The sequence below is a fragment of the Podarcis tiliguerta genome, assembly GCF_965153285.1.
Source record: "Podarcis tiliguerta genome assembly, chromosome: Z".
Lineage (NCBI taxonomy): Eukaryota > Metazoa > Chordata > Lepidosauria > Squamata > Lacertidae > Podarcis > Podarcis tiliguerta.
In genome coordinates, this window is record NC_139553.1 from 4,339,491 (window position 1) to 4,362,843 (window position 23,353).

The 23,353-nt window shown below is 42.7% G+C and overlaps 2 protein-coding genes and 1 long non-coding RNA gene across 11 annotated transcripts in view; 2 read left to right on the forward strand and 1 right to left on the reverse strand.

The window, feature by feature from the left end:
* Nucleotides 1–573: 573 nt before the first annotated feature.
* Nucleotides 574–6,107, reverse strand: NAIF1 (nuclear apoptosis inducing factor 1). Of its 6 annotated transcripts, none has more exons than XM_083423182.1 (3): nt 5,855–6,107; nt 2,552–3,198; nt 574–1,397 (listed from the first exon to the last, which is right to left on the reverse strand). In XM_083423182.1, exons 2-3 carry the CDS (start codon nt 3,057–3,059, stop codon nt 985–987), a joined length of 921 nt encoding a protein of 306 aa, XP_083279308.1. In that variant the 5' UTR covers nt 3,060–3,198; nt 5,855–6,107; the 3' UTR covers nt 574–984. The 6 variants fall into 6 exon arrangements, with proteins under 6 accessions (XP_083279308.1, XP_083279312.1, XP_083279313.1 ...); XM_083423186.1 differs by lacking the exon at nt 5,855–6,107 and adding an exon at nt 5,677–5,766; XM_083423187.1 differs by lacking the exon at nt 5,855–6,107 and adding an exon at nt 5,431–5,620.
* Nucleotides 6,108–6,236: 129 nt separating this feature from the next.
* Nucleotides 6,237–23,353, forward strand: part of SLC25A25 (solute carrier family 25 member 25) — a 39,897-nt gene continuing 22,780 nt past the window's right edge. Inside the window, exon 1 of one of the 4 annotated variants that reach the window (XM_083423101.1) lies at nt 6,237–6,734. In XM_083423101.1, the coding sequence (XP_083279227.1) occupies nt 6,426–6,734 (309 nt within the window). In that variant the 5' untranslated portion in view covers nt 6,237–6,425. Of the gene's footprint in view, nt 6,735–20,735; nt 21,394–23,353 lie in introns of those variants that run through there. The other 3 variants (XM_083423100.1, XM_083423105.1, XM_083423102.1) reach the window with 3 other exon arrangements.
* LOC310669359 lies at nt 12,897–15,999 on the forward strand. Its single transcript, XR_014507137.1, has 2 exons — nt 12,897–13,165; nt 13,969–15,999. It is a non-coding gene; the product is annotated as an uncharacterized lncRNA (long non-coding RNA).

Sequence of the window (23,353 nt, forward strand, 5' to 3'; positions counted from 1 at the left end):
CCATCAAAGCTATTTTATTTTACAGCTGCATGTACACACACATAGCTAACTATTCCAGTTGTGTTGCTATGCATGTCTAAGCAAGTAGCCAAAGAGCGAGCATTTTAAATTTAATGGCAGACATGGGGAGTATTGCTATGGCTAAGAGAAAATACTGCTTATTATGTACCCTGTTCTTCCCTCCGCTCCTAGGGACAGATTTTTCAAAAGAGTTCTTCAGAGAATTTCCTTCTTGAAGAATAGGGAGAGAAATTGTTATTTATTTATATATAGATAGGAAAAAAACTCATTTATAGGATTTCTTTGCTTGCCTCAGAAGCTCAATGGAATAGACAAAATTTTACTGTACAGCATGGGGGTCAGTGTGCTGTGGACAGCTTATGCTGAAATATACCTCAAATCTGCATTTTTATGACAGCCAATTACTTTTGAAAATGAATTTGACTGACTTCTGGACAATTAAAACGTTTGATGTTTTCTTTTGTTGACTTTTGCCATTAGATGACAAAACTAATGCTTACCTAAAATTCATGAAAATGGTCTTTCTTAACACAATAAACATAAACAAAAAACTTTCTCTTTTATATAAAATCTATTTTCCCAATTTTGAAAGTCCAATGTTAAATTACGCATTTGTCACATATGCTCTATGCAGACCACATCTAGAAATGGTGCACACATTTTAAAAAATAAAAAGCAAGAGCAGAAATAATCCAGAATAGGTTTTCAGCCAAAAAAAAAAAGGCACGCACTGAATCAGTTTGCAGACACTGTCAAATACAAAGAAATACCCTGCTCATTCTCTTGATCAAGTCTGTGCCTGGAAGGCTTCACTTCATTGCATGATGCCATCTTGTCCATTTTATTTCACCGAATGATGCCATTTTGTCCATTTTATTTCATTGATGCCATACTGTCCATTTTATTTCATTGAATGATGCCATACTGTCTGTTTTGGGCTGCTCTGCTGGGGTCTGAGGCCACTTAAGGAGCAGGAGCATTGCTCTGTAGAAACCGGCGGATGTCCTTAATCATGGGGCGAAGGATCTGCACAAGAGCATTCAGAGCAGCCTGCATCCCTTCCATGGCCTGGGCTTGGCGCTCCTGTGCACATGCCTGTACTTCCTGAGAGCGGCGGATCATCTGCAGGAGGTCATTTTGCTGCTCGATGTTCTGGGACATCTCTTTCATGTGGAGATTGGTCACTCGCTGCTCCTGCAGGAGCTTGGCTGAGTTCAGGGCAATGCGGCTCTTCAGTTCCTGAGGCTTCACAGAGACTTCTGCTTGTTGAGCCATCATCTCTAAGGGGGCCTCGGCAGTGACTGTGGTCGGCGCTTCTGTTGTGCAGTACTCCACAACACCATCCTCCAAACTATGGTATGTTGTCTCAGCTGGAACTAAGAAGAAGAGGAAGGAAATTTTATTTAAGCTACAATATTTATATGATATTTTAATCTTTTTTCTATATAGAAAGTTACATTTGTTACTCAACAATTATATTCCAATTCAACAACTTTCCACTCAACAGAACCAAAGTTTATAACCCAGATTACATATACAGTGGTACCTCTGGTTACGCACTTAATTTGTTCCGGAGTTCCGTTCTTAACCTGAAACTGTTCTTAACCTGAAGCACCACTTTAGCTAATGGGGCCTCCTGCTGCTGTTGCGCCGCCGCCACACAATTTCTGTTCTCATCCTGAAGTAAAGTTCTTAAATTTCTGTTCTCATCCTGAAGTAAAGTTCTTAACCCGAGATACTATTTCTGGGTTAGTGGAGTCTGCAACCTGAAGTGTATGTAACCCGAGGTACCACTGTAATTGCGTTTTAAGGTTCCATCATCTAATTTCATCCCTCTCCAACATGTTTCTTAATATATTCTGCTGTTTTTTTACACTTCAAACTTCGCTGTGGTCTTCACACAGCAGTTTACATAGTAGAAACTGGAACAATTAAAGCATCCTAAAAAAAAAAATCCTGAAGTTTTCACAAGGATTTTATCTGCACTCTTTTGGAGGGATTGGAACAGAGAAGAACAAGGTAAGAGGGAAAGAAAATGCAAAAGAGCACAAAACAATAGCACAAAACAATAGCACAAAAACAAAATGGTTTTGACAAGGCACTGTTGGTGATAACACAAAACAGCCTGGCAATGGTAAGAAAGATGTGTGAGAAAAATCCATAATCTTGACTCAAATCACAAATGAGAAGATTGAGGGTTATAATCCAAAGTTAGTTCTACTTACAGTTGCAAACAAAATTATTCAGCCCCCATTGCAAAGCAGGCTTATAAAAATTTACAGACTTTCAGCTGTTTGCAATGAGAAAATCAAATGAAAGCAATTGAATTAGCTCAACCCAATGGATGCTTCAAGTGGAGTCTTATTATCCATTACAGAATTTTCATTATTAACCATCAAATTTCTATACTTCCCTTCATTTGAGGATCACAGGTCAGGGTACAATCTAAGAAATCAAATGACTTTATTTCACTGAATGTTTCAGTTAAGCATTGTGTATAACATGGGGAAGGAAGAAACAACACACTCACTCTGAGTAAGGGTGACTGTTGTGGCTGCAGCAGTAATAGGTATCTCTGATCCATCTGAAGTGCAGTCTCCAGCAGGCAGGCTAATAATGGTGGCTTCCCCCAGCAAGTTACAGATGCGCTGCTGCATGGGAGTTAGAATAACTGGAGCAGCTGTCACTCCTAATGGATCTTCAGCATCTTGGCCCTCAACACCTCCATCCTGGCCATCACCACCTCCTTCCATTGCAGCCCGGACCTGTGCCACCTTGCGTCGCACCTCCGTCTTGAGATCAGACCATTTTTTCTTGACTTCAGGCAGCTCCCGGCGGCAGGTAGCAACAGCATTAACACGGCGTAGGATGTTGTGCCAAGCAGCAGCCTTAGCAGCCAGTGGTACACCAGCATTGAAGTGGTTGATCAGTAGGTGCTTGCTCCGCTCAAGCTCCTCCACAATTATCTCCACTTCTCGCTCCGAGAAGTTCATTTTCCGCTTTTTAGCCGGCGGAGCCGGAGGGGATGCCATTGCCATGGAATGTTCAAGTCGCAAAGCAAACTGGGTGCTGTGGGCCTTGGTGAAGCCCAGAGACAAAACAGGATATCAGGATGTCTGGGAAGGTTGGAATGCAGCTGCCAAGGACACAGATCTGGCTGCAGTAAACAACTAAATTCTAGAAAAAGTTGAGAAGCAAGGTTATTCCTTGTGACCAAAGTGGTTAGTATAATAAAAACCTCTATAACCAGTTTACATGAAAACAATTAAAAAATTCAATAAAATTTCCTAAAAACTTGATGTAATGAGATCAAAACAAAACACAACTCTTTAATACAAATAAAACACACACACACACACACACACAACCAGTCAAACATACCAAGAAAGCTGGGGTAACTCTGGAAATTACTGAGAAGCACTTAAAGGTCATTGATCATCTCTCCACAAATTTCTTGAGGGAGGGCATTCCAGAGGGTGAGTGCTGTCACCAAGTAGGTGTCCTTTTGCATTGTTACCAAATCCAATTCAGCAGAGGACACCCAACAGGGTCTCCTTGAAGGACTAAAGTTTGGCTTTTTCTGTACCAGGAGGCAGCATTATCTTCAAGAGATACACTTATAAATTATCAATATGTTCAAAGCCATAAATTGCAAAGACTGGGCAGGAAGATGTTACTTTATCTTGGTCAATGCAGTTGATTATTAGATTTATATGGCAATTTTTTGAAGATCAGTTTCAAAAGGGTTTTTCTGGGGAGAGGGGGTCTGCTGGTCTAAAATACAGAAAGCAAGTGGGAACAGTATGCATTATTGGTTTTGAAGAGCCAGGTGTCCTGTATGCACGATGATGGGGTGGTGGATTTACTATTTAAAAATGGCAGGAGGCAGATGAAAGGGATATATGTGACTGTTTTATTAAGACTGTGATTTTATGTACACATATATGGGAAGTCCCACTGAGTACAATGGGACTAACTTCTGAGTAAGTAAGATTGGGATGGTGCAGTCCTGAAATCTGGCTGCAGTTCAGTTCTAGACTCACCCTGCAGTAAGCCCCACTGAAATAAATAGGGCTTACCTCTGAGTAGACATGAATGGTATTGTACCATTAAAAAAAATCAGTAATTTTTAGGGTCAATGGTGCTAATCAAAATAATTACAAAAAAGGAGTTTCCTATCACAAGAGAAGTGAAAACTGAAATTTCATTACATCGCACAGTGTAAGTTCAGTAAAAAAAACCCTGAAATATAATGCATGCACGTAACTCACAACTTGCAAGTATTTAACTTACGCGTATTCGGCTGTACACACTTGGCAATCCCCCCCCCAGCTGTACACACTTGACAATAATTTTTTTAAAGGGTGGAAGTCCAGTAAAAGAACATTTGGTAATCCTACCTGCCATTGCACCCAATGTGTTTTGACTATACACTATTTTGGCTTTACGTGCTACCCCTCTGGATTGTAACCTCCAGCATAAGCAGAGACCTGCCTATATTCATTTAATTTATGGGAGCAGAAGAGGAAGGGGGGAAACAAATAACAGTTTCTGAGGAAGGAAAAAACAAATCTAGAGGCTGTATCCAACTACGCCTTGCCTGTGCCCATTGATTTCAGTGGGGTTACTCCACGCATGACCCATACTGGACACCCAAGAGTATACTGGGCAGGAGGAAAGAAAACATACTGTTTTAAAATGCCAGTGAAATTTCTTGAGGGAAGGGAGAAGAAAAAGAACTAGTTTTAAATTTAAGAGGGAGAAGAAAAAAAGGATGACTATGGGGGTGGGGGAGAGAAAAAGGAAGAGGGTAAATTAAACATGATTTCTTTGGAAGTTTGTGGTTTCCGAGGAGAGGAGGGAGGAAGAATGATATGAAACCTTCAAGATATGTGCGGGCGGGTGTGAGCCACACTGCGATCTTTGGGTGAAGGGTTTAATAAATAATTTAACAAATAAATAATAATTAAATATTTATAATGGAGAATGAGGGGGGAGAATCCCCTGATGGGTGGCAACATGTCAGGGATGCTTTAGTCGAGAGTCCTGTATCGCAGCGGGCTGGACTAGATGACCCCTGGGATCCCTCCCAACTCTACGATGCTATGATTCCGTGGACGGGAGTTTGCTGAGGTAAACCCAGCACAGGATAAAGGAGAAGATGGGCGTGAGGGGAAGGTTGAGGGAGGCGGCGGCAAAGAGCGCCAGAGGGCGCTGAGGGGAACCCAGGAAAGGCCCAACGCCTAGAAGGAGGGTGGGGACCCTGGATAACTGCCCCGCCGGCCTCAGGCCAGGCTGGAGCCCTAAGTGCCCTCGGGGAGCCCCTTCCTCGCTCCCCATTTATATTTCCCAAAATAATAAATACTTTTAAAAAAAACACACAAAAATAATAATACGCAAATTGCGTACCCCAACTACCGGTCGAATCCCACACCAAAGAGGGCCTCTAGTCTGCGGCAGTGGCGTAATGGCTTCCAGAATCAGCGTCTCTTGTCTCTCCACTTTTATTGGACTGTCCTCCTGCCTTTCACGACCCGGCGTCCACCCCCACCCGCAACGCTTCGCTACTATTGGCTCGCTTTGGATTTGCGCCAAAGACCGCTATCCCGCGTCTAGCTGTTTGCCCCGCCTTATTAGACGTAGGGCAGCACTTACTGGTTGCGTATTGGGTAACAGTCATGCCCATCATATGCAAATTACACTTCTCCACACCGCTCCGCCACCGCTCTTGCCTATCATATTTGAAGTTCCGCCTCCTGCCTTTTTTTTGCCTCGACGCCTACTAGCTGTCCGTATGCAGTTACATTGGCCAATAGGCCATCCCCCTCCTTACCCAAATCAGTTTGTCCAATCGCTGCACGCCATCTTGCCAATCCTTCATTTTCATTGGCTGAGAGGCTTTCGTGCCGTCCTGCCCTTCTCATCAGAAAGCGCACGAAATGTGTACTGTATATGTAGTACTGTACTTTACCGGTACTCGTGCCTGTCAAGAAAGCCAGCGAAACACAGGGTTGGGTGGGTGGAAAGAGGCGGATGGAGGGGGGGGGAAAAGGACGCCCGAGTCACGTGTCTCCCGGCGCCCTGTCCTTTGGGTCCCCGCCTTCTTTGGCTTCATAGGACCTTCCATGCCCCCTTTTGATTGGTTAATAGCGGGCGTCGCGAGCCCCTTCCCTTCCCCCCTCTTTTTTTTCCCCCGGCGGTTCGGGTGACGACACACTGATCTGGCCAACCAGGTGACTCGGTTCCGTTACGTTGACGCAATCAACCAATCAGCGAGCGGCGCGCGCAGGCCGGGTGGGTAAAAGAGAAAGAGGCCGGCTCCTTTGAAGCAGGCGCGGCGCCATTTCCCGGCGAGCCGCCTCAAGGGTGGGGGTGCGCGTGCGTGGCGGCTGAGGTAACTGGGCATGCCGGCTAGCGCGCGGCGCTCGCTGGCTTCCCCGGTGGTGAACGGCGTCCTCTGCCAGTGCGGGGCCGTCGCCGCCACGGCGACCCCTTTGAGCGCGGCGGTGGCGGGGGGGCCCGCCATACCCGCCCTTGATGGAAGCGGCGGCTCGTCCCCTCCTGCTTCTTTCGCTTCGCCCCCGGAGCAGGAGCGGCGCCTGCGGAGCCTCTTCCTCCAGCTGGACGTGAACCGCGACGGCGCTCTCTGCGTCCACGACTTGTTAATCGGCCTGCAGCGCCTCGGGCTTCAGCGCTCCGAGAGGGATGTGTGGGTAAGCCCTTCCGCAATTCCTCCGCTAGACCTGCTTCTTTCACCCACCGCTGCTTGGCCACCTCTCGCGAAGGGCCCGTGTCCCTCTTCTTCTTCCCGCCCCTTGTTCTCGTGTTACGATGCAGCTTCTGTCGATGCTAAATCATTTAGGGGGAAAGGCTAATTTGTTGCAAACCTTAATTTAAAATAATAAAAAAATAATAATAATTAATGATTTATTATTTATACCCCGCCCATCTGGCTGGGTTTCCCCAGCCATTCTGGGCTGCTTCCACAAAGACCAAAAATACACTAAGATGTCACACATTACAAACTTCCCTGAACATATAAAAGATAATATGGGACCGCCTCTCCTGGTATGCCTCGTGGAGTACCTTAAGGTCCACAAATGACAACACTTTGGAGGTCCAAGGTTGCAAGGTGGTTAGATTGGTCTCAACTAGGGCCAGGGGCTTTTCAGTACTGGCCCCGACTTGGTGGAACGCTCTCTCCCAAGAGACCAGGGCCCTGCGGGACTTGACATCTTTCCGCAGGGCCTGCAAGACAGAGTTGTTCCGCCTGGTGTTTGGTTTGGACTCAGTCTGACCCTTATGTTTCCCTCCCCTTATGGCTTTGATCTATGGGCTACTTTTAAAATGAGGCTGCATTTGAAATTGCATTTTAACCTGTATTTTAAACTGGTCCCCCCACCCCCCATTATGTTTTTACTGTAATTTTACTGGTGTTAGCCGCCTTGATCTCAGTTGGCTCCCAGTACGTTTCCTAAACGGCCTCGACCCAATACAGTGGAACCTCATGTTACGGATGGGATCAGTTCCGGAGGCCCATCTGTAACACAGAACTGACGCAAACCAAAGTGCCGTGTCTGCACGCGGCACGATTTAGTGCTGCTGCACATGTGCGATTTAGCATTTCTGCACATGCGCGAGTGGCTAAACCCGGAAGTAACCCGTTCTGGTACTTCTGGGTTGCCGCGGGACGCAACATGAAAACACGTATCCTGGAGCGGGCTCAACATGAGGTATGACTGTATACCTGAAGGATTATCTCCACCCCCATTGTTCAGCCCAGATACTGAGGTCCTGCTCCGAAGGCCTTCTGGCAGTTTCCTTACAGCAAGTAGTTCCTTTACAGCGAGAAGTGAGGTTACAGGGAACCAGGCAGAGGGCCTTCTTGGTAGTGGCACCCGCCCTGTGGAATGGCCTCCCATCAGATAGATATCAAGGAAATAAGCAACTATCTGACTGAAATTGCAGTTTTTAATTAGTCTTTATCATGTTACGGTACAAGTGATACAAGAACAGTAAGATGAGCCTGCTGGATGAGACCAGAATCTAGTTCAGCATCTTGTTATCACATTGACTGATGTGCTTGTAGGAAGCCTGCAAGATGTGCAAACAGCTCTCTGCCCACCTGCAATCCCCAGCAACTGGCAACTGGTCCCAGCAACCACTGATAGTCTTGTACTCCATGAATTTGTCCAATCCTCTTTAAAAGCTGTTCAAATTGGATGAGAGATGTAAAAAACAAACAGCATTATACATACTCATGTATGTGTAAAGTATATAGCTTTATCTACTTGTTCCAGGTGTTAATTTATAATAACCTGATTCCCAGAGCAGCATGCGTATAATAACATTAGTGTAGAATCATAGTGGCATGGTTAGAGTTGAGTTATAATGCCTTCAGCTTTTAACTGAGTTAGTGTTAAGAACACTTGAAATATGCATATGAAGCCAGTGTTCACTGCTTCTTCTTCCCTTCATCCAGGTAGCTGCACATTTCTGAAGGCTGCTGTATTTATAATTCATAATTTGTAAATCTGTCAGTTTCAGCTGATAGTGGATGGACTGCTGCCTGCCACTTCATATACGGATGCTCATTTTTAGTTGATAATATATGGTAGGACAATCATGTTTTCCTAGTGTATCTTTAATGAAGCTATAGTAACTTTCTCAACTTTTAAGTTGGCGGAATTCATTCTTTTGCAGCAGAACACAGCAGATGGAGACAATATTCCAACATCATGTAGTGGTGGTGGTAGGAAGCCTATGGCAGTGATGTGTAGAAGCATTAATAAGCATTTCCTTGTTTTCACTTCTGAAATGGTGTGAGGGGCTATGGCTTTTTTGTTTTTGTTTTGTTTTTGTTTTGTTTTTACTGGGGTGACTAAACCCTGGGTGACCAATCATGCTATTATCATATTATGGTCATTGGTCATAGCAGTCATTTCTATAGTCAATTGCTTCCCTACAACATTTCATAGAAGATTGTTTACTTGTAGTGAGCAAATACTGTTTCAAGTTGCTGAAGGTTCTTCTTTGCCTGCTGAACCCAATATATCATACATTTACCCTCCTATAGCCTGTCCTGAGCTGGCTTCCAAAGCAGGCACATTCATAAACTTAATACAGCATGTGTGCGTTGCGAAACTTAACAGTTATGCTTACTCCCAGCACAGAAGAGAAGTTGTGCTCTGGCATTTTACATCCATTTTCGTGTATTTGCACATTCTTGTCTCATTCAAATTTCTAGGATTCTGGGAGAATCATTACCTGTGTGCACGATTTAACTTTTCTTTTCTCCTAAGCCACTTCAATTTACTCTCCCAACTTCAATGACAGCTTTGCAGTACACCCCTATCAACAAGTCAATGCTACAAACTGACATAAGAATGCTAGGAGCCATGTGGCTCTATGGACCTTGGTTGTGCGTGCCAAAACAAAATGTCTAGGCACCCTTCTCTTTGTTCTCCTTAACTTCCTGTATTTAGTGTGTAACTAAAAACTGGCATGTTGTCATATGCAAAATAAGGGTGGGGCAGGCAGTGGAAATCTGGTTCCTTGGCTAAATTGTTAGTTTGTGCTCCAGCTAGTCTTGACCACTGCATCATGCTTTTTCCTGGCCATTCTTTGTCACATCTCTGCTGTCACATCCTCCCCAGAATTCTGCTACCACCAAAATAATATCTCATTTATTAAGTCCATGTGCCTCCTCTTGATGCTGACTAGCTCCTTGGGAGCCTCTCCATGGAAAACGTGTTCACTTTTAGATCCATTTTTTTCTGGAAGCACAAGAGGGCAGTTGTTTCATATTTTTAAAGACAGGCATTCCAATCTCAGGAGCCTTGTGGAATAATAAATGTCTGCATTGCTACTTAGAGCAATTTCAGCCATTCCATGACAATGAAATGTTCTGTGCTTTACAGAAGATGGCATGGTTGGGAAAGCTGCAGTTCGGAGTCATGGGGAAGGTACGTGGTGCTGTTCTGGAGGAATTGCCAATAGGGATACCTGTAAGAGGCATGACGTGCTGAGATAAATCAGTGTTAGAAACTGAAATATAAAAGCTAGGAGCCAAATGGCTCCTGGAACCAGGCAAAAGCAGAAAGGCTAGTTGCCATTTCCTTCCCACCCCATGTAGCAGCACTTTCTATTTATTTTTTTGAAATGCATGAACGAACACACAATTCACACAAATCAGTGACAAATTGTTAATTTGACATTTTAAGTAGAAGTTCTTAACTGGACACCCCAAACATAAATGAGGCTCAGCCTCAGCAATAGTGTATGGTGTGTGTGTGTAACAATTTCTACATAGAAATAGATTCTACTGAAGTCAAAAGGGCTTACACCCAGGGAAATGTGAAAGGAGAGTCCCAAATTAACTTTGTGTGTGTGTGTGTGTGTGTGTGTGTGTGTGGGACTGCCTAAGCAGCTGGGCCTTCAAAGTCATGTTATAATTATATGAAAGGTTCTGGGTACCTGGGATGCCAAATTTACTGTAGCAAATTATTATTATTAAAATTTGTATATTGCACTATGAAAAGGTAGCCAAATAAAAACACTCCAAAAATCTTCACAAAACCAGGTATAGTAGCTAATGGACAGGGAGCCCAAGGCCAGAAAGATGGTAAGGTAGGAGAGAGGGAATTGAGGCATGAAAGGGTAAAAATGAGAAATTAAACCTCAGGAGGAATTTCACAGGGCTTATGATGAATATTATGTTATGGAATTCAAATTGTAATACAATAAAATGCAATATATAAGAAACAAAAGAAGCAATTAGGGCACAATTTAGGAAAGAAAGGTTTTCAATCCTGATCTGAATCTGCCTGTTACTCAGAAGTAAATCACAACCAAGTTCAATGGGGCTTCCCCTCCCCCTTTTTAAACCCATGTATGATGTGCTTTTAATTTGAAATATACTAGCCAATTATGATGGTTTAAATAGTGCATGTTAAAGTGTTATCTACCTCAGACTCTCACAGTGATGGCTTAAAATCAAAACAAATTTTGGAGTGGGTTCATTGAAGGACACTTATGTCCTAGGTTTGCAAACTGGACACTCAAGGTGGTGTCTCTGCCATCAGTTGTATAGGCCTTTAATATGTGTTAATTGTGGTGCCAAAACGATAAATTTATATGAAGGAAAGTGGGTTTAGGGAGAATCCAGGGCTTGTCTGCAGAGTGGAAGGAAAGGATTATCTTTTTCTGCCTCCCTACTTCCAGCCACTCTATGAAGAATGAAGAAGAGATCCTCTTAAGAATATTAGGGGGGTGGGCAGGGGAAGCATGGCTTTGCTTTTTGCAGTTTTCAGATGAGGACTAGACCATGTGAAAAATGAACATAAGATTTTTAGTTGGAGTTCATTCATTTTCAGCTTTGTATTCTTGTTATTAAAAAGTGCACTTAGACATTCCATTGTTGCACCCATAACCTAGGTTTAAAGTGCCATTCATCTCCTAGGTTTCATATTTCAGTTTCTAACACTGGACCTTTCTTTTAATATCCAGAATTTGAGAATCTCTTAAAACATTGAAGTATTAATGTAAGCACCACCCTCCCCCTCCCTTGGTGGGTGCCTTGTCTTTTAAGGGGTGTTTTCTTGTGTAAATACAGTCAATGGAACTCTAATATTAGGAGATTCATCACCATAAAACAAGCAGATGTCAGATTTATAAAGTGGGCTTACATATGCTAAGTCTTAAAATACTAAAATATTTCTCCTAAACAATGGGGGTTGGGGGAAGGAAGCAGGTTCCCAACCTCTCCAAAGCAGCTTTCCAGGACCTCATTTGTCAAAACAGCAACAAAGCAACCTCCGGACTCTTCCTTGATTCTCTCCCAAAGCAAGGCTCATTTTACTTAAAAGTACACCCATACACACCTCTTCTCTTCTGAAATAAGGTGGGAAGGAATCCACCCCTCTTCTGTCTAGGAACAGAAAGTGAGGTGCCTCCTTAACAGTGGAGCAAACAGAGGCAGAGGAAGAGATTGGTGTGGGTGGTCTGAACTGGAAATCTGAACCTGGTTGCTAGATGGTGCTCTGGAGTCGCAAAAAAAAAGACTGGTGATGGGTTAATTTCGAACTGAATAAGATAGCAACAGCACTCCTGAAAAATTATTGGATGATATGGCCAGCCAGTTTTAGTTAAGAACACAAGGGCAAGGAGCTATTATGATGGCACAAACCAGTCAAGAAGAAGCAACAGATGTGAGGCTTCAAGAGCTTTTTGTGGTGGAGGTGGGAGGGAGAGGAGGGCTGCTTTGCCACACTGGTGGGTGCGAAGGGTTTGAGTGGATGCTTCATCCTGCAAGGGTATGCCAGCTAGTGGGACAGTTTCTGGTCGATAGATAGGGAGCAGGGAGTACTCGATTGAAGCCACTGAGTAAAAGTGTCATAGGAGCATAGAGCCACTTGATTAAATGAAATTTGTTCATGAGAACTACTGGATGAAAAGGTTTTTTTTGGGGGGGGGTTATCCTATTCTGCTTAGAATATACTTAATTTTAAACAGTTGGACATTTTCCTGCCCCACATCATTCAGGAAGGGTTTGACTAATATGAGATGTCAGTGCTAGATTAAAAGAAAACATATTCTGACATAGGTAGCTTGCTTGTTTTTTAATTACTTTGACTGACACCTATCCTTTTTCAACCCAAATTAACAATAAATCTGAAATTGCATGTTGGAATAGCTAGACGTAGGAAGGGGTTAATTTCCTTCGTGAACATAAATTGCCCCATGGGTGAGGTAATCTGCAAGGCACAATGAGCCTGTTGCTGTGGTAATGGCTGAGCCATGACCATGTGATTAATGTATGTCAGCTAGTTCTGTGTGTTGTGTCTTCGGTATTTGGTGCAATGGTAATACATTGTATATATCTCTCTGAAAAGCCTTCTACAAGCTGGAACTTATTATTCTGTGTACAGTGGACGCTCGGGTTGCGACCGTGATCCGTGAGGGAGGCACATTCGCAACCTGCAGGGCTGCGCATGCGCGGGTCACAATTCGGCGCTTATGCGCAAAGCGTGATTTAGTCTTTCTGTGCGAGTGCTGAAACCTGGAAGTAACCCGTTCTGGTAATTCTGGGTTCGGTGTGGTGCTCAATCCGAAAACGCGCAACCTGAAGCATCTGTAATCCGAGGTATGACTGTATAACTTTGTCCAGAGCTGTTTGCTGAGCCTCTTTATTCTACAACAGCAAAATATTTGGGCATTACTCTAAGTGATACTGCGAGCAAGATCTTCAATTCCACTGTGTGTGCATCTTATATTAGATTCCCAACACTACATTCTAAAAGTTTGCATTTGCTGCTGAATGTACTGATGGGTATATAATTTTGGAGAACTTGTAAAATAATAATAATAATAAAATGCCTGAAACATTTGAAAGCCTTATTTCTCAAAAATGATGCCTCAGCTGATTCACAATATGAATAATAATTAGATTGGCTAGAATATTTAGATTTGCAACTTTTGTTTCAAATACAGTGGACCCTTGGCTTACGTTACCTTTGGGTAATGTAACTTTCGGGTTGCAAACGTAGCAAACCTGGAAGTGGGTTTGCCGCATGCGCAGAAGTGCCTCTGCGCACCTCACGCATGTGCAGAACATGTGCCTCCAGTTATGAAGATTTCGGGATATGGCTGGGCCTCCGGAATGGATCCCGTTCGTAACCAGATGTACCACTGTACTGCTTTTAAGTTTTCTTTCACAATGATCAAACAGTGATACACGTAGCCTCAATACAAAGGTAGCCTCAATACATGGAAATGCTCTTACATTTCTGCTGTCTGTAAGCATGATGTGTGCCATAAACATTCTGACTGTCCACTAAATTTGTACCAGTAAATGTTCTTCTCGCTTTCACCCTTTTATTGGTATGACCTTCTTTCGTCTGTCCTTGTTCAGAATCCTCATCTCTACTTTCATCTCTTTTCTCACAGACTGTGGCAACTCCTCTCTCACTTGTCTTCTCATGTATCGGCAGTCTAGATTCCTGCTTGTGACCTCTACTACTTGACATCTTCACATGTTCCAAGGGCCGCTCATTTGCACCACAGGCTACAGTGTCTGGTGTTTGTTTGGAGTTCCTGTTCAAAACTTTGCAACTGTGTTCAGAACTACTGTCTTCAGTTGATTACAAGTTATCTCTTATAAACTATCACTCTCGGACAGATTAACTGCATATATTCAACCTTCATTCTTAAATTTATGGATAAATGTTTCTCTTCTCACTGGGTGTTACTGTGACATTTGAGATGCCATATAACAGACTACTGTACTACATAAATGGTGTGAATTGGGTAGGTGGGTGTGACCCACATCCATGGAAAAAATAATGAACTGCCTGGGATTATTATGAGAGAGTTGGATACCTTTCCAGCTGATATTTTTGACCTGGATCATAGCCTCAGTTGTCCATATATTTTGTCTATTTGTGGTAGTTAGGTGTTATTTGTGATCACCAAGCCTGCCTCTTCCTCCAAATCCTTTGTCACCTGCACCTCCAGCAATACCCCATGCAACTTGTAAAATTGTAAGTGATGGTCTGGAAGTTTTTACTGTGAGATAAATATCACTATATTCTGTCTATATTCTGTTACTTATCTCAGTGACTTTAATGGGAAATCTCACCTAAATGTGATATGGCTGTTTTAATAGTCTTGTATAATTTTGACACTATTGATTCAACCTGATATTGCATGTCAGGTTTAATTTCCTGTTGAGCAGGAAGCAGAGACTGTAATCAGTATGGAACATAGGGCTGCTTTTCTATTACCTGAACATACTCTCCAGAGTTCTTCTCTGATTAGCCTAGCTCTCAGATATTGTCAACCTGTGTCTGCTCTGTACGGCTTCATACTGCAGAAAGAGGTTTGAGTAACCAAGGTAGCGGTAAATAACTTGGGAGTGGTCCTCAATGTTATTTAATAGTGTTATTTATAGGAGGCATCACTATTGATGAACAGAAATGTAAGTGAGGAAAGGCAAGTGACTTGAAGTTCCACTGCAACATGCAAATCACCTTCTTGTGAACTGAGACCGGAAGCTCTTGTGCAGAATCCCATGACAGCTTATCTGCAGCCACCAGCAGATCCTTTACTTGGCACTTGGACTTGACACCCGATGAGTCATTGCAGAGTCACCTAGGGAGACAGGGCTGCTTTGGCTGCTGTTTCTCATATTGAATTACTTGAGAACAAATTGGAATTACCTAGTCAGCAGCCATTCTTTATCCTTTGCCGCTTGTTTTCTATGCTTCTAGCTTCTCCAGTTAAGACAGCTATCTTTTGAAAGTATGTTAAGGTTTTTTCATGACTCTGTACATTTAAACATTAAAATATTTTTTACAAAAAACTCCTGCCTGAATAATGTTATAGGAATTCTAAGGTCTCAAATATAGAATAAATGTTGATAATTGCACAAAGTAAGCACACATACATAAGTATATAAACCATATGTCTAAAATAGTATAGGAGAGCAGTCCAAAAGCCATCTTGTCTCTCCTAAAGACTCTAAATATTTCCCCTGCCTCCTGAATCCTCCTTGCCTGAGAACAGATAGCAGTCAGGGGAACAGATAGCAATCAGGGGAAGTTCATGAAGGGATTCCTCTTCTATATCTATGAACCTCCTTTGTATCAATTGTCATATGCTCTGCATTGAGGGATGTCTGACGGGCATCCTGATTGTCTTACCAAATGCTATTGTTTTGTGTAAACTGTCTGAAACTATGTAAAACGTGCTAAATCCTCAGTAATATCACACGTTGGCTTCCTGGGCCACAGTAATCCCACCTTATGTGTGATATAATTTCTAACTGTTTGTAGAGGGGATGTCCTGCTTTTCTACGCCAAAATGCAAATCCTTAAAAGAGATTTTCTTCTTGGTTCTGGGCCTCTCTTGCCTCCTTGCTAGGAGGGGAGGGAACTCTGTTGCAACAGAAAAATAAAGATCTGCCTTGCTTTCACTGCATCCTGCCTCTATCAATTCATCTCTGACTGATCATAGACTTAGGGGGCTCAGTCCCTTGGGGAGTTGGGCAGCAAAAGCCAATCACCCCTATTTTCCCTATATCAATATCAACAGTGCTCCAAGCGATTCTGAAAACATGATAGTAGTGTGGGCCTTGCCCAAGCGGTATAATCTCTGCCCTAGCAGAGAAGATGGATAGAAGAAAGGCCTGAGATTTGGAAGGAGTGTCTGTAGCGATACACTACAGTAAATGTTTCTTCCTGGAACTGTCAGTTGAAAAGGCTATGTAAGGCATTCAGTGAGTTTGTAGGCAGTGACTCGTTCAGGTTGGGGATGTTTCCAGCTTTGATACCCTGGCCCTCTAATAGCAAATCCTATGCATCTTTCATCAGAAGTAGGTCTCACTGAGTTGAGAAAATAAAGTTTGGAAGCTGGGTGGCACCCTCTCATGCTGGTCTTCCACTCATCCTTTATTTCTCTCTCATGTCACTCCCTTGTATCACATTGCTGTGGAAAGGGGAGCATGTACCAAATGGATGATGAAGTGACTCCCTTGCCTTGGCATGACCCTCTACATAGGAGAAGTGTGTAGTGGGAGAACTGGACACAGGGTTGTGTTTAGGTAATGGATGTGTGCTTTCTTGTTCCTGTCAAGTGGGAACACCACGGTAACTGCACCTGGAAGAGGTGCAGGTGCTAGGAGGTTGATTTAGATCAGTTTTTCAACAACTGCGGCAAGAGTATTGTTAGCCCAGAAATGGAAACAAGAAGAAATTCTGACAAAAGAAGAATGGCAGACGAAATTAATGGACTATGCAGAATTGGACAAAATGACAGGAAGGATTCGAAACCTGCGGGACCAGAGATTTACAGAAGATTGGAAGAAGTCGATGAATTATTTGAAGAGCAACTGTAATCAACAAATTACGCTAGTAGGACTACAAGAAGTTCTGTAAGGAGAAATATATGAAGTGTTGCAAAGTAGAAAAAGTTAGAGATATTGTTATGAGTTTGAAATGTAATAGGGAAGATAAGAAATGCATACTGAGAGATTAGATTGGAAAATTTTCAGACAGGATTGATGGAAGTCAAAAATTTGAATAAGATGTAAAAGTATGTTTAATTACTGTTGAAAATGATATGTTAAAAAAACATATATATATATATATGTATATATGTATATGTGTGTGTGTGTGTGTATATTTAGATCAGTTTTTCTCAAACTTGGGAAACAAGTCCTGCTGTAATTGGACTACAACTCTCATCAGCCCTAGCTAGCATGACCAGTGGTCAGGGACGATCAGAGTTATATTCCCACAGCAGCTGGGGACCCAAGGTTGAGAAACATTGCTTTAGATAAAGGGTTGTTGAAACTGAAGTTTGGTATGCCTTCCTGAATTCTTTGGGAAGCTGTACTAGTGAAAATTGCTTGATAACACCCTTGTTATCAAGTTGTTATTACTTAAACATTCCTGTTGTTAAGGCATACAAAAATATAATTGGGCTTACTGTGTGGATGGTCTTAATGGTTTGGGAAACACTTGCTATTTCACCATGTGTCTGTACCGGAGTCAGGGTTTGTCTCCTTTGTCTCCTTCTGAACCACCAGCGCTATCCTGTTCTTGAAATGGAATGTATCTCTTCCCTAAAAATGGAATTTCCCCCTATGATGCTGAGGTGTATAATGTAACAAGCAATCATTCAAGCTAACAATATTCTTAGGATATCTGTGGCCTAAATTGCTGGCCAGCTTTTGTTAGCTGCACAAAAGTAATATTCTGTAAACCACTCTGAGACTCCCAGGCATAGGGCGGTATATAAATTCAGTAAATCGTCATCATCTACACTGCCACACTTAACTTCAAATATTTGAGCAAAGTCCTCTGTTTAATTCTGTGCTTTGGCTATCTGATACAAATCTGGATATGACAAATCACCTCTTTCCTTGTAGACTTGTCTTTCACACAGTCCAGAGTACAGCTGTTTGAAATTCACAGTGGGGTGAATTGTGTAGTCCCTACTGCTACTTACCGTATTTTTTGCACCATAGGACACACTTTTTCCCTCCTAAAAAGCAAGGGAAAATGTGTGTGGGTCCTATGGAGCGAATACAGGGGGGAGGCAGGCGGGAAAAGCCCCCAAGAGCCGCACACAAGCTTCGTGCGCTCTTGCGGGCTTTTCCCCAGGAGGGAGAAGGGACTGACTGGCTGCATCAGTCCCTTCTCCCACCTCCCAGAAAAGCCAGGAGAAGCTGTGCATCCCCTTTAAAGAGCTGGTGTAAGCAGCTCCTCTCCCACTTCCTGCTTCAAAGTGGAGGGAATCCACTGCAGTTGCGAGCAGAGGATCCATGGCTCAGCTTCCTTCCCTCGAAGCAGGGTGCGGGGGTGCAGGGGGGAAAGAGGGCAGGAAATAGATGCCAGGCAGGAAGACACAACCACACTTTGACCACTGGAAAGTCCACCTCAGCCTCCCCAGATTTCCACTGAGATGGCCAGGCTAATCTCAATGGCCATAAATCAGGCTCAGCATTATTAACTGGACTTAGATAAGCCATGGTTCCCCTTCCTACCCTCCTCTGAGGCTCGATTTAAAGCAGCAAAGCGGACAGGAGCCGCCCGCTTTGCTGCTTTAAATAGTTTAGTGCAACATTTGATTCAGAATATTTTTGAGTGTGTTTTCCTCCTCTAAAAACTAGGTGCGCCCTATGGTCAGGTGCGCCGTATGGTGCGAAAAATACAGTAAATATATTTGGAGTTTTACATTGCTCAATTTCAAAGGCTCAGTGCAAGTAAGTATGATGGGATTTAGTATGGAGCATCTTGCAGGCTTGCATGAGAAAACAAAATGAAGAGTTGTATCCATTCAAGAGTAGATGCATTAAAATGAATGAACATGACTAACTTGCTTCTATTGATTTTGGTGAGATTGCTCTCGCCAAAGTTTGTTGAGTAAAACTTAGATATTACTAATATTTTTGTAAAAAAGTGAACTTAGCAAGAAAAATAAATAGAAAGCTATAGCACCCCTCTCAGCAGGATTGTACACATTTTTTCATGCAAATAACTATACTGTCATGCAAATATTACTTTAACCCCATCCTTCCTCCAAATACCTCAAAGGTGGCAAACATAGTTGCCACTCCCATTTTCATCCTTGCAACAATCCTGTGTAGTAGGTTAGGCTGAGAGGGACTTATCCAAAGTTACCTAGTAAGCTTGTGACTCAGCTGGAATTTGATTTTTGTACTACCTGGTCCAAGCTCTAATCCGTACATCACACTAGTTCCAGGTGTTCTGCAGCTATAGCTCTAAGAAAAAAGCAACTTCTCCACACATTATTTACATACTCTGCAAAAGTGCAGCAACTCTTAACCAAATCCTAAATGAAAAGCTATGTTAGCAATTCTAGACTCCAAGGAACAAAACTGTTAAAATAGAGCCAGCTCCAGACTTTCAGCTTGAAATATGTCTGTGAAATGTGTGGCAAGCATAATGAGGGCGGCATTGCCCAATTTAGATGTCGAAACAATGCAAAGAGGTCATGTTAGGCTTCTGTAATTAGGCATAGAAACTCTCAATCATGACTCAGTCTGGTTTCTGCTTCCCTAGTGCCAGGCTGGACATTATAGGAGCAAGTCCATGTTTTGCTTTGTTTTAAACATCACATATAAAATGGGGATATGATTTGTAGAGCAAAAAAGGCTCATTCATGGGTGAGGAGTATAGAATGCTTTTCTCCACACCCTTAGCTCAGTTCCCTGCCATCTTCGTCCGGGCACTGTTTTTCCTAGCCAGGATCTGGTACTAGAAGTGAGTTTAACTGTAGAAAGATCATTTGTGGGATCAGATGGCAGAAAGTGAGCTATGGGCAGAAGAAGCATTGGGCATCTCCTTTAGGTACCTATGCCATTACTACATAAATTTGTATTTAAATTGAATACAGTGGTACCTCTGGTTGCGAACCGGATCTGTTCCGGAGCCCCGTTTGCAACCTGAAAGGAACGCAACCCATGTCTGTGCATGCACGGGTCGCGATTCGCTGCTTTGCGCATGCGTGTGATGTCATTTTGCACGTCTGCGCGAGCGGTGAAACCCGGAAGTAACCCTTTCCGGTACTTCCGGGTCGCCGCAAGACGCAACCTGAAAACACGCAACCTGAAGCAAACGTAACATGAGGTATGACTGTATCTAGTTTGGCCCTTATCCCCTTGACAAGTATTATCTAGCTTCCTGGGGTTTTTTTTAATCGTTAGACTAAGGTAAGATATTGGGCATAAACATTGGGTGTAATCTGTCGCAGTGTATTAATTAAACAGGTGGCAAAGTTGATATAATACGCCTTATGGGAGTTTCTAGCTTTTTGTTAGATGAGGTCACCTTAGTTCCTACAAAGGCCCCTAAAGAACAATGATTTAGCTGACGTAGAATGTAGGCATGGTTTGAAAAGGACAAGGAATTCCTTACTCTGTTTCCAAGATTCTTGTCTGGGTCATGACTCAGGTGCTGGAGCATCTTTTGAATGTGTTTTTTTCAGCTCTGCCTTTCCCTGTTTATAATGCTGCCCCCCCTCAATTGTTAGCCAGGTCAAGCAACCTCATATTTGAGGTTATAGTCAGCACTCTATGCAGAATTGTCTGCCTGTATGCAATAGACTGTCCAGTCACACGCTTCCCTGATTGGCTCAAGATTGCTGGTTTGAATAATGAACATGCTAGTGTTAGAAACAGTGATTGGCTGAGCACTGCTGCAGTGAGAATGCAGGCTGGATGCTCAGGGCTTCTGTTCCTTTGATGTGTATTGGATGAGCTAGAAGCACAGGTTAAATCGCTACAGCTGTCTAGAGTGAAAGGATCTGTTATCCAAGCTTTCTAAGAGCAGTGCCTTTGCATTCTTTTGTTCAGGCTTTCTGTAATGTCTAGCATCTTTGCTTCATGCTAGGAGACTTGTGCTTTTCTCTTTCATTGTCTATTAGAGTAAACTGCTTGTGACGCCAGACACGACAGCAGTACAGCAATTTTGAAGGCAGGAAGCGGCTGCAACCCTTCTGGCGTTGCTGTATTTGAAGCACTGCCGCGATGCGGTTCCCTTAAGAGGATACTTGGTAGTGCATTTACTTTTTTAAATCGCTGTCTGCAGTGACTTCTTTACCAGGGCTCTAGTTGAAGGATAAGTGATGCTGCAGTCCCTCTGGCAGGTTTTATCTTCCCTTTTTTCGAGGGCTGCATGTCAAGGCCCTGCTGAAGGAAAGGAGAATGAGGCAAAGGAATCTCCAGCTCCCCGCCCTGGGGACCAGGGACCAAAGATGCTGGGGAAACCACTCAACAAAGAGACCAATCCCACTGAAAGGAGACCAACTATTCTATTGGTAGTTGGACCCGCAGAGCATTTCACACAGGTATTGTTGCTTTTATTCACCACCATCCTTCCCTGTGGGAATGACTTTCACTAGCCTAGACAGGTGTGTGTGAATGCGATGTGGCTGTAAAAGATAAAGGATGTGGGATGCTAAGACTTGGTTGCGCGGTTGGAGGAAAAGAGAAATAGTGAATACCAGTAGTTTGCCTCTTGAAATGTTTGTTTGTGGAAGCGCTGAAAGATTATATTACATAGGTGAATAATCTATATTATGGAGTGGCAGAAGTTATTTTGATAGAAACTGGGATTTAAATTTGGTGCATAATTTATTTTACTGTGCTTGTTTGTTTAAAAGTATTTCTAAACTGCTTAATATTTAAAATCTCCAGGCAGTGTTCAAACACATTTATGGTTGTGTTTTACAAAATAAATGGGATTTGAAGCTTCTGGCTTTGTTTTATCTTTAGAGGCACTCATTACAATAATTGTGGAACAAATTACGAAGCTTTGAGAGAGCATGATACTGGCACTTTAGTTGAATTGTGTTTGGCTACAAAAACCTGATATTGTATTCAAGTTAAGAGTTGACTTCATTGTAGACTTTCAAATGTTCATCTCTTTGTACTGTAGAATGTTATTTGGAGAGAGAGTGTGTGTGTGTGATAATGTGAACCTTTTATTTCTTGATATGGGAACCTGCCTTTCAAGGGTGAGGGGTGCTAAACGTCTTACACAAAAGCTGGAGGACCACAGATAACTTTCCTCTATAGTCTATGCGATTTTAAAATTGTCACTTGCAGGGGATAGAACTGAAGCAATCATATTTTTTTTAAAAAAACACCTTTAAAATAAATGTGAAATGATCTAACCCCACAGCCAGTAATTTATTGCTTAGATTTGTTAGTTTACATGATAGGATAATTTATATATTAGCAGACTTGTGGTTTTGAAAACTCTGGTTCAGGATCCAGCAAGGGCAGAAATTGGCAGTGTTGCTGGTCTTTAAACTTGGATGCTTCCTTGAAAAAAATGCAAATTGAAAAAAATGTAAAATCTTTACATCCAGACTTTATCATTCTGAAAGCTATTCCTGGCATCTTTTCCATTGAAATTATCTTTTCCTGTAGGGTAGAGCCTTCATTAATTTTTCAAGCAAACAAGCCACTGTTCCAGATTATTCTTTCTCGAACTATCATTAAGCACACTAGATCTTTGTTATGGGCTGGGGAAACATTTTTTTGTGAGTGGCACAAATGCTCTTGGTTACTATTGGACCTTCTTGAAGGTCGTTCTTTGACAATGTCAGGCTTGGAAAGTCACATTTTTGGCTGGAAAACAAAGTCCCTGCTTCCATATGAAATTCTGGAGTCTTTAGAAAGCAGGAGGATATTGCAAGCAGAGCCTCTTCTATTGCAACACTCAGATTTCAGAATGCCCTCCTTAGCCAGCTCCATCAGCCTTCCTTGTTAAGTTTTAGGCACCAAGTAATAAAACCAGTTTGCACAAACTTTAGTATTTGCACTCTCTCCCCGCAACCCACTGTACATTACTGTTAACACACTATGTGTATGTTTTTTACTTATGTTATGCCTTTTCATCAAATCTAATGTCCAATAATAAAGTTACTACACTAAAACTATACAAGAAATTTAACAGTAATGTACAGTGGGTGACAATAAACATGCTTTCTTTTATTCCACTTTCTGGATAAAATGAAATGAATGCTGCTAGTGTAATGTTAGACTGGGGAAAAAGTCCCGTCTGTTGCTCTTGTTCCCCTGGATACGTTAGCTATGTTGGCGTCTCAGCTTGCACTTAGAGAGGAACTGTGCGCTCTCTACAAGAAAACTTAACTAGGGAGGAGGGGGTTGAGAAAGGAGTCAAGCAAAGAAGCCATCGGTTAAAGGCTTCAAAGATTCAGGGACTACAGTGGTACCTCGGGTTACAAACACTTTGGGTTATAGACTCCGCTAACCCGGAAGTAGCACCTCAGGTTAAGA

Coding starts and splice junctions, on each gene's coding strand:
- NAIF1 (XM_083423182.1), bottom strand. CDS start 3,059: ATGGCAATGGCATCCCCTCCGGCTCCGCCGGCTAAAAAGCGGAAAATG. Junction 1,398..2,551: donor AACAGTCACCCTTACTCAGA/GTGAGTGTGTTG, acceptor TCTTCTTCTTAG/TTCCAGCTGAGACAACATAC.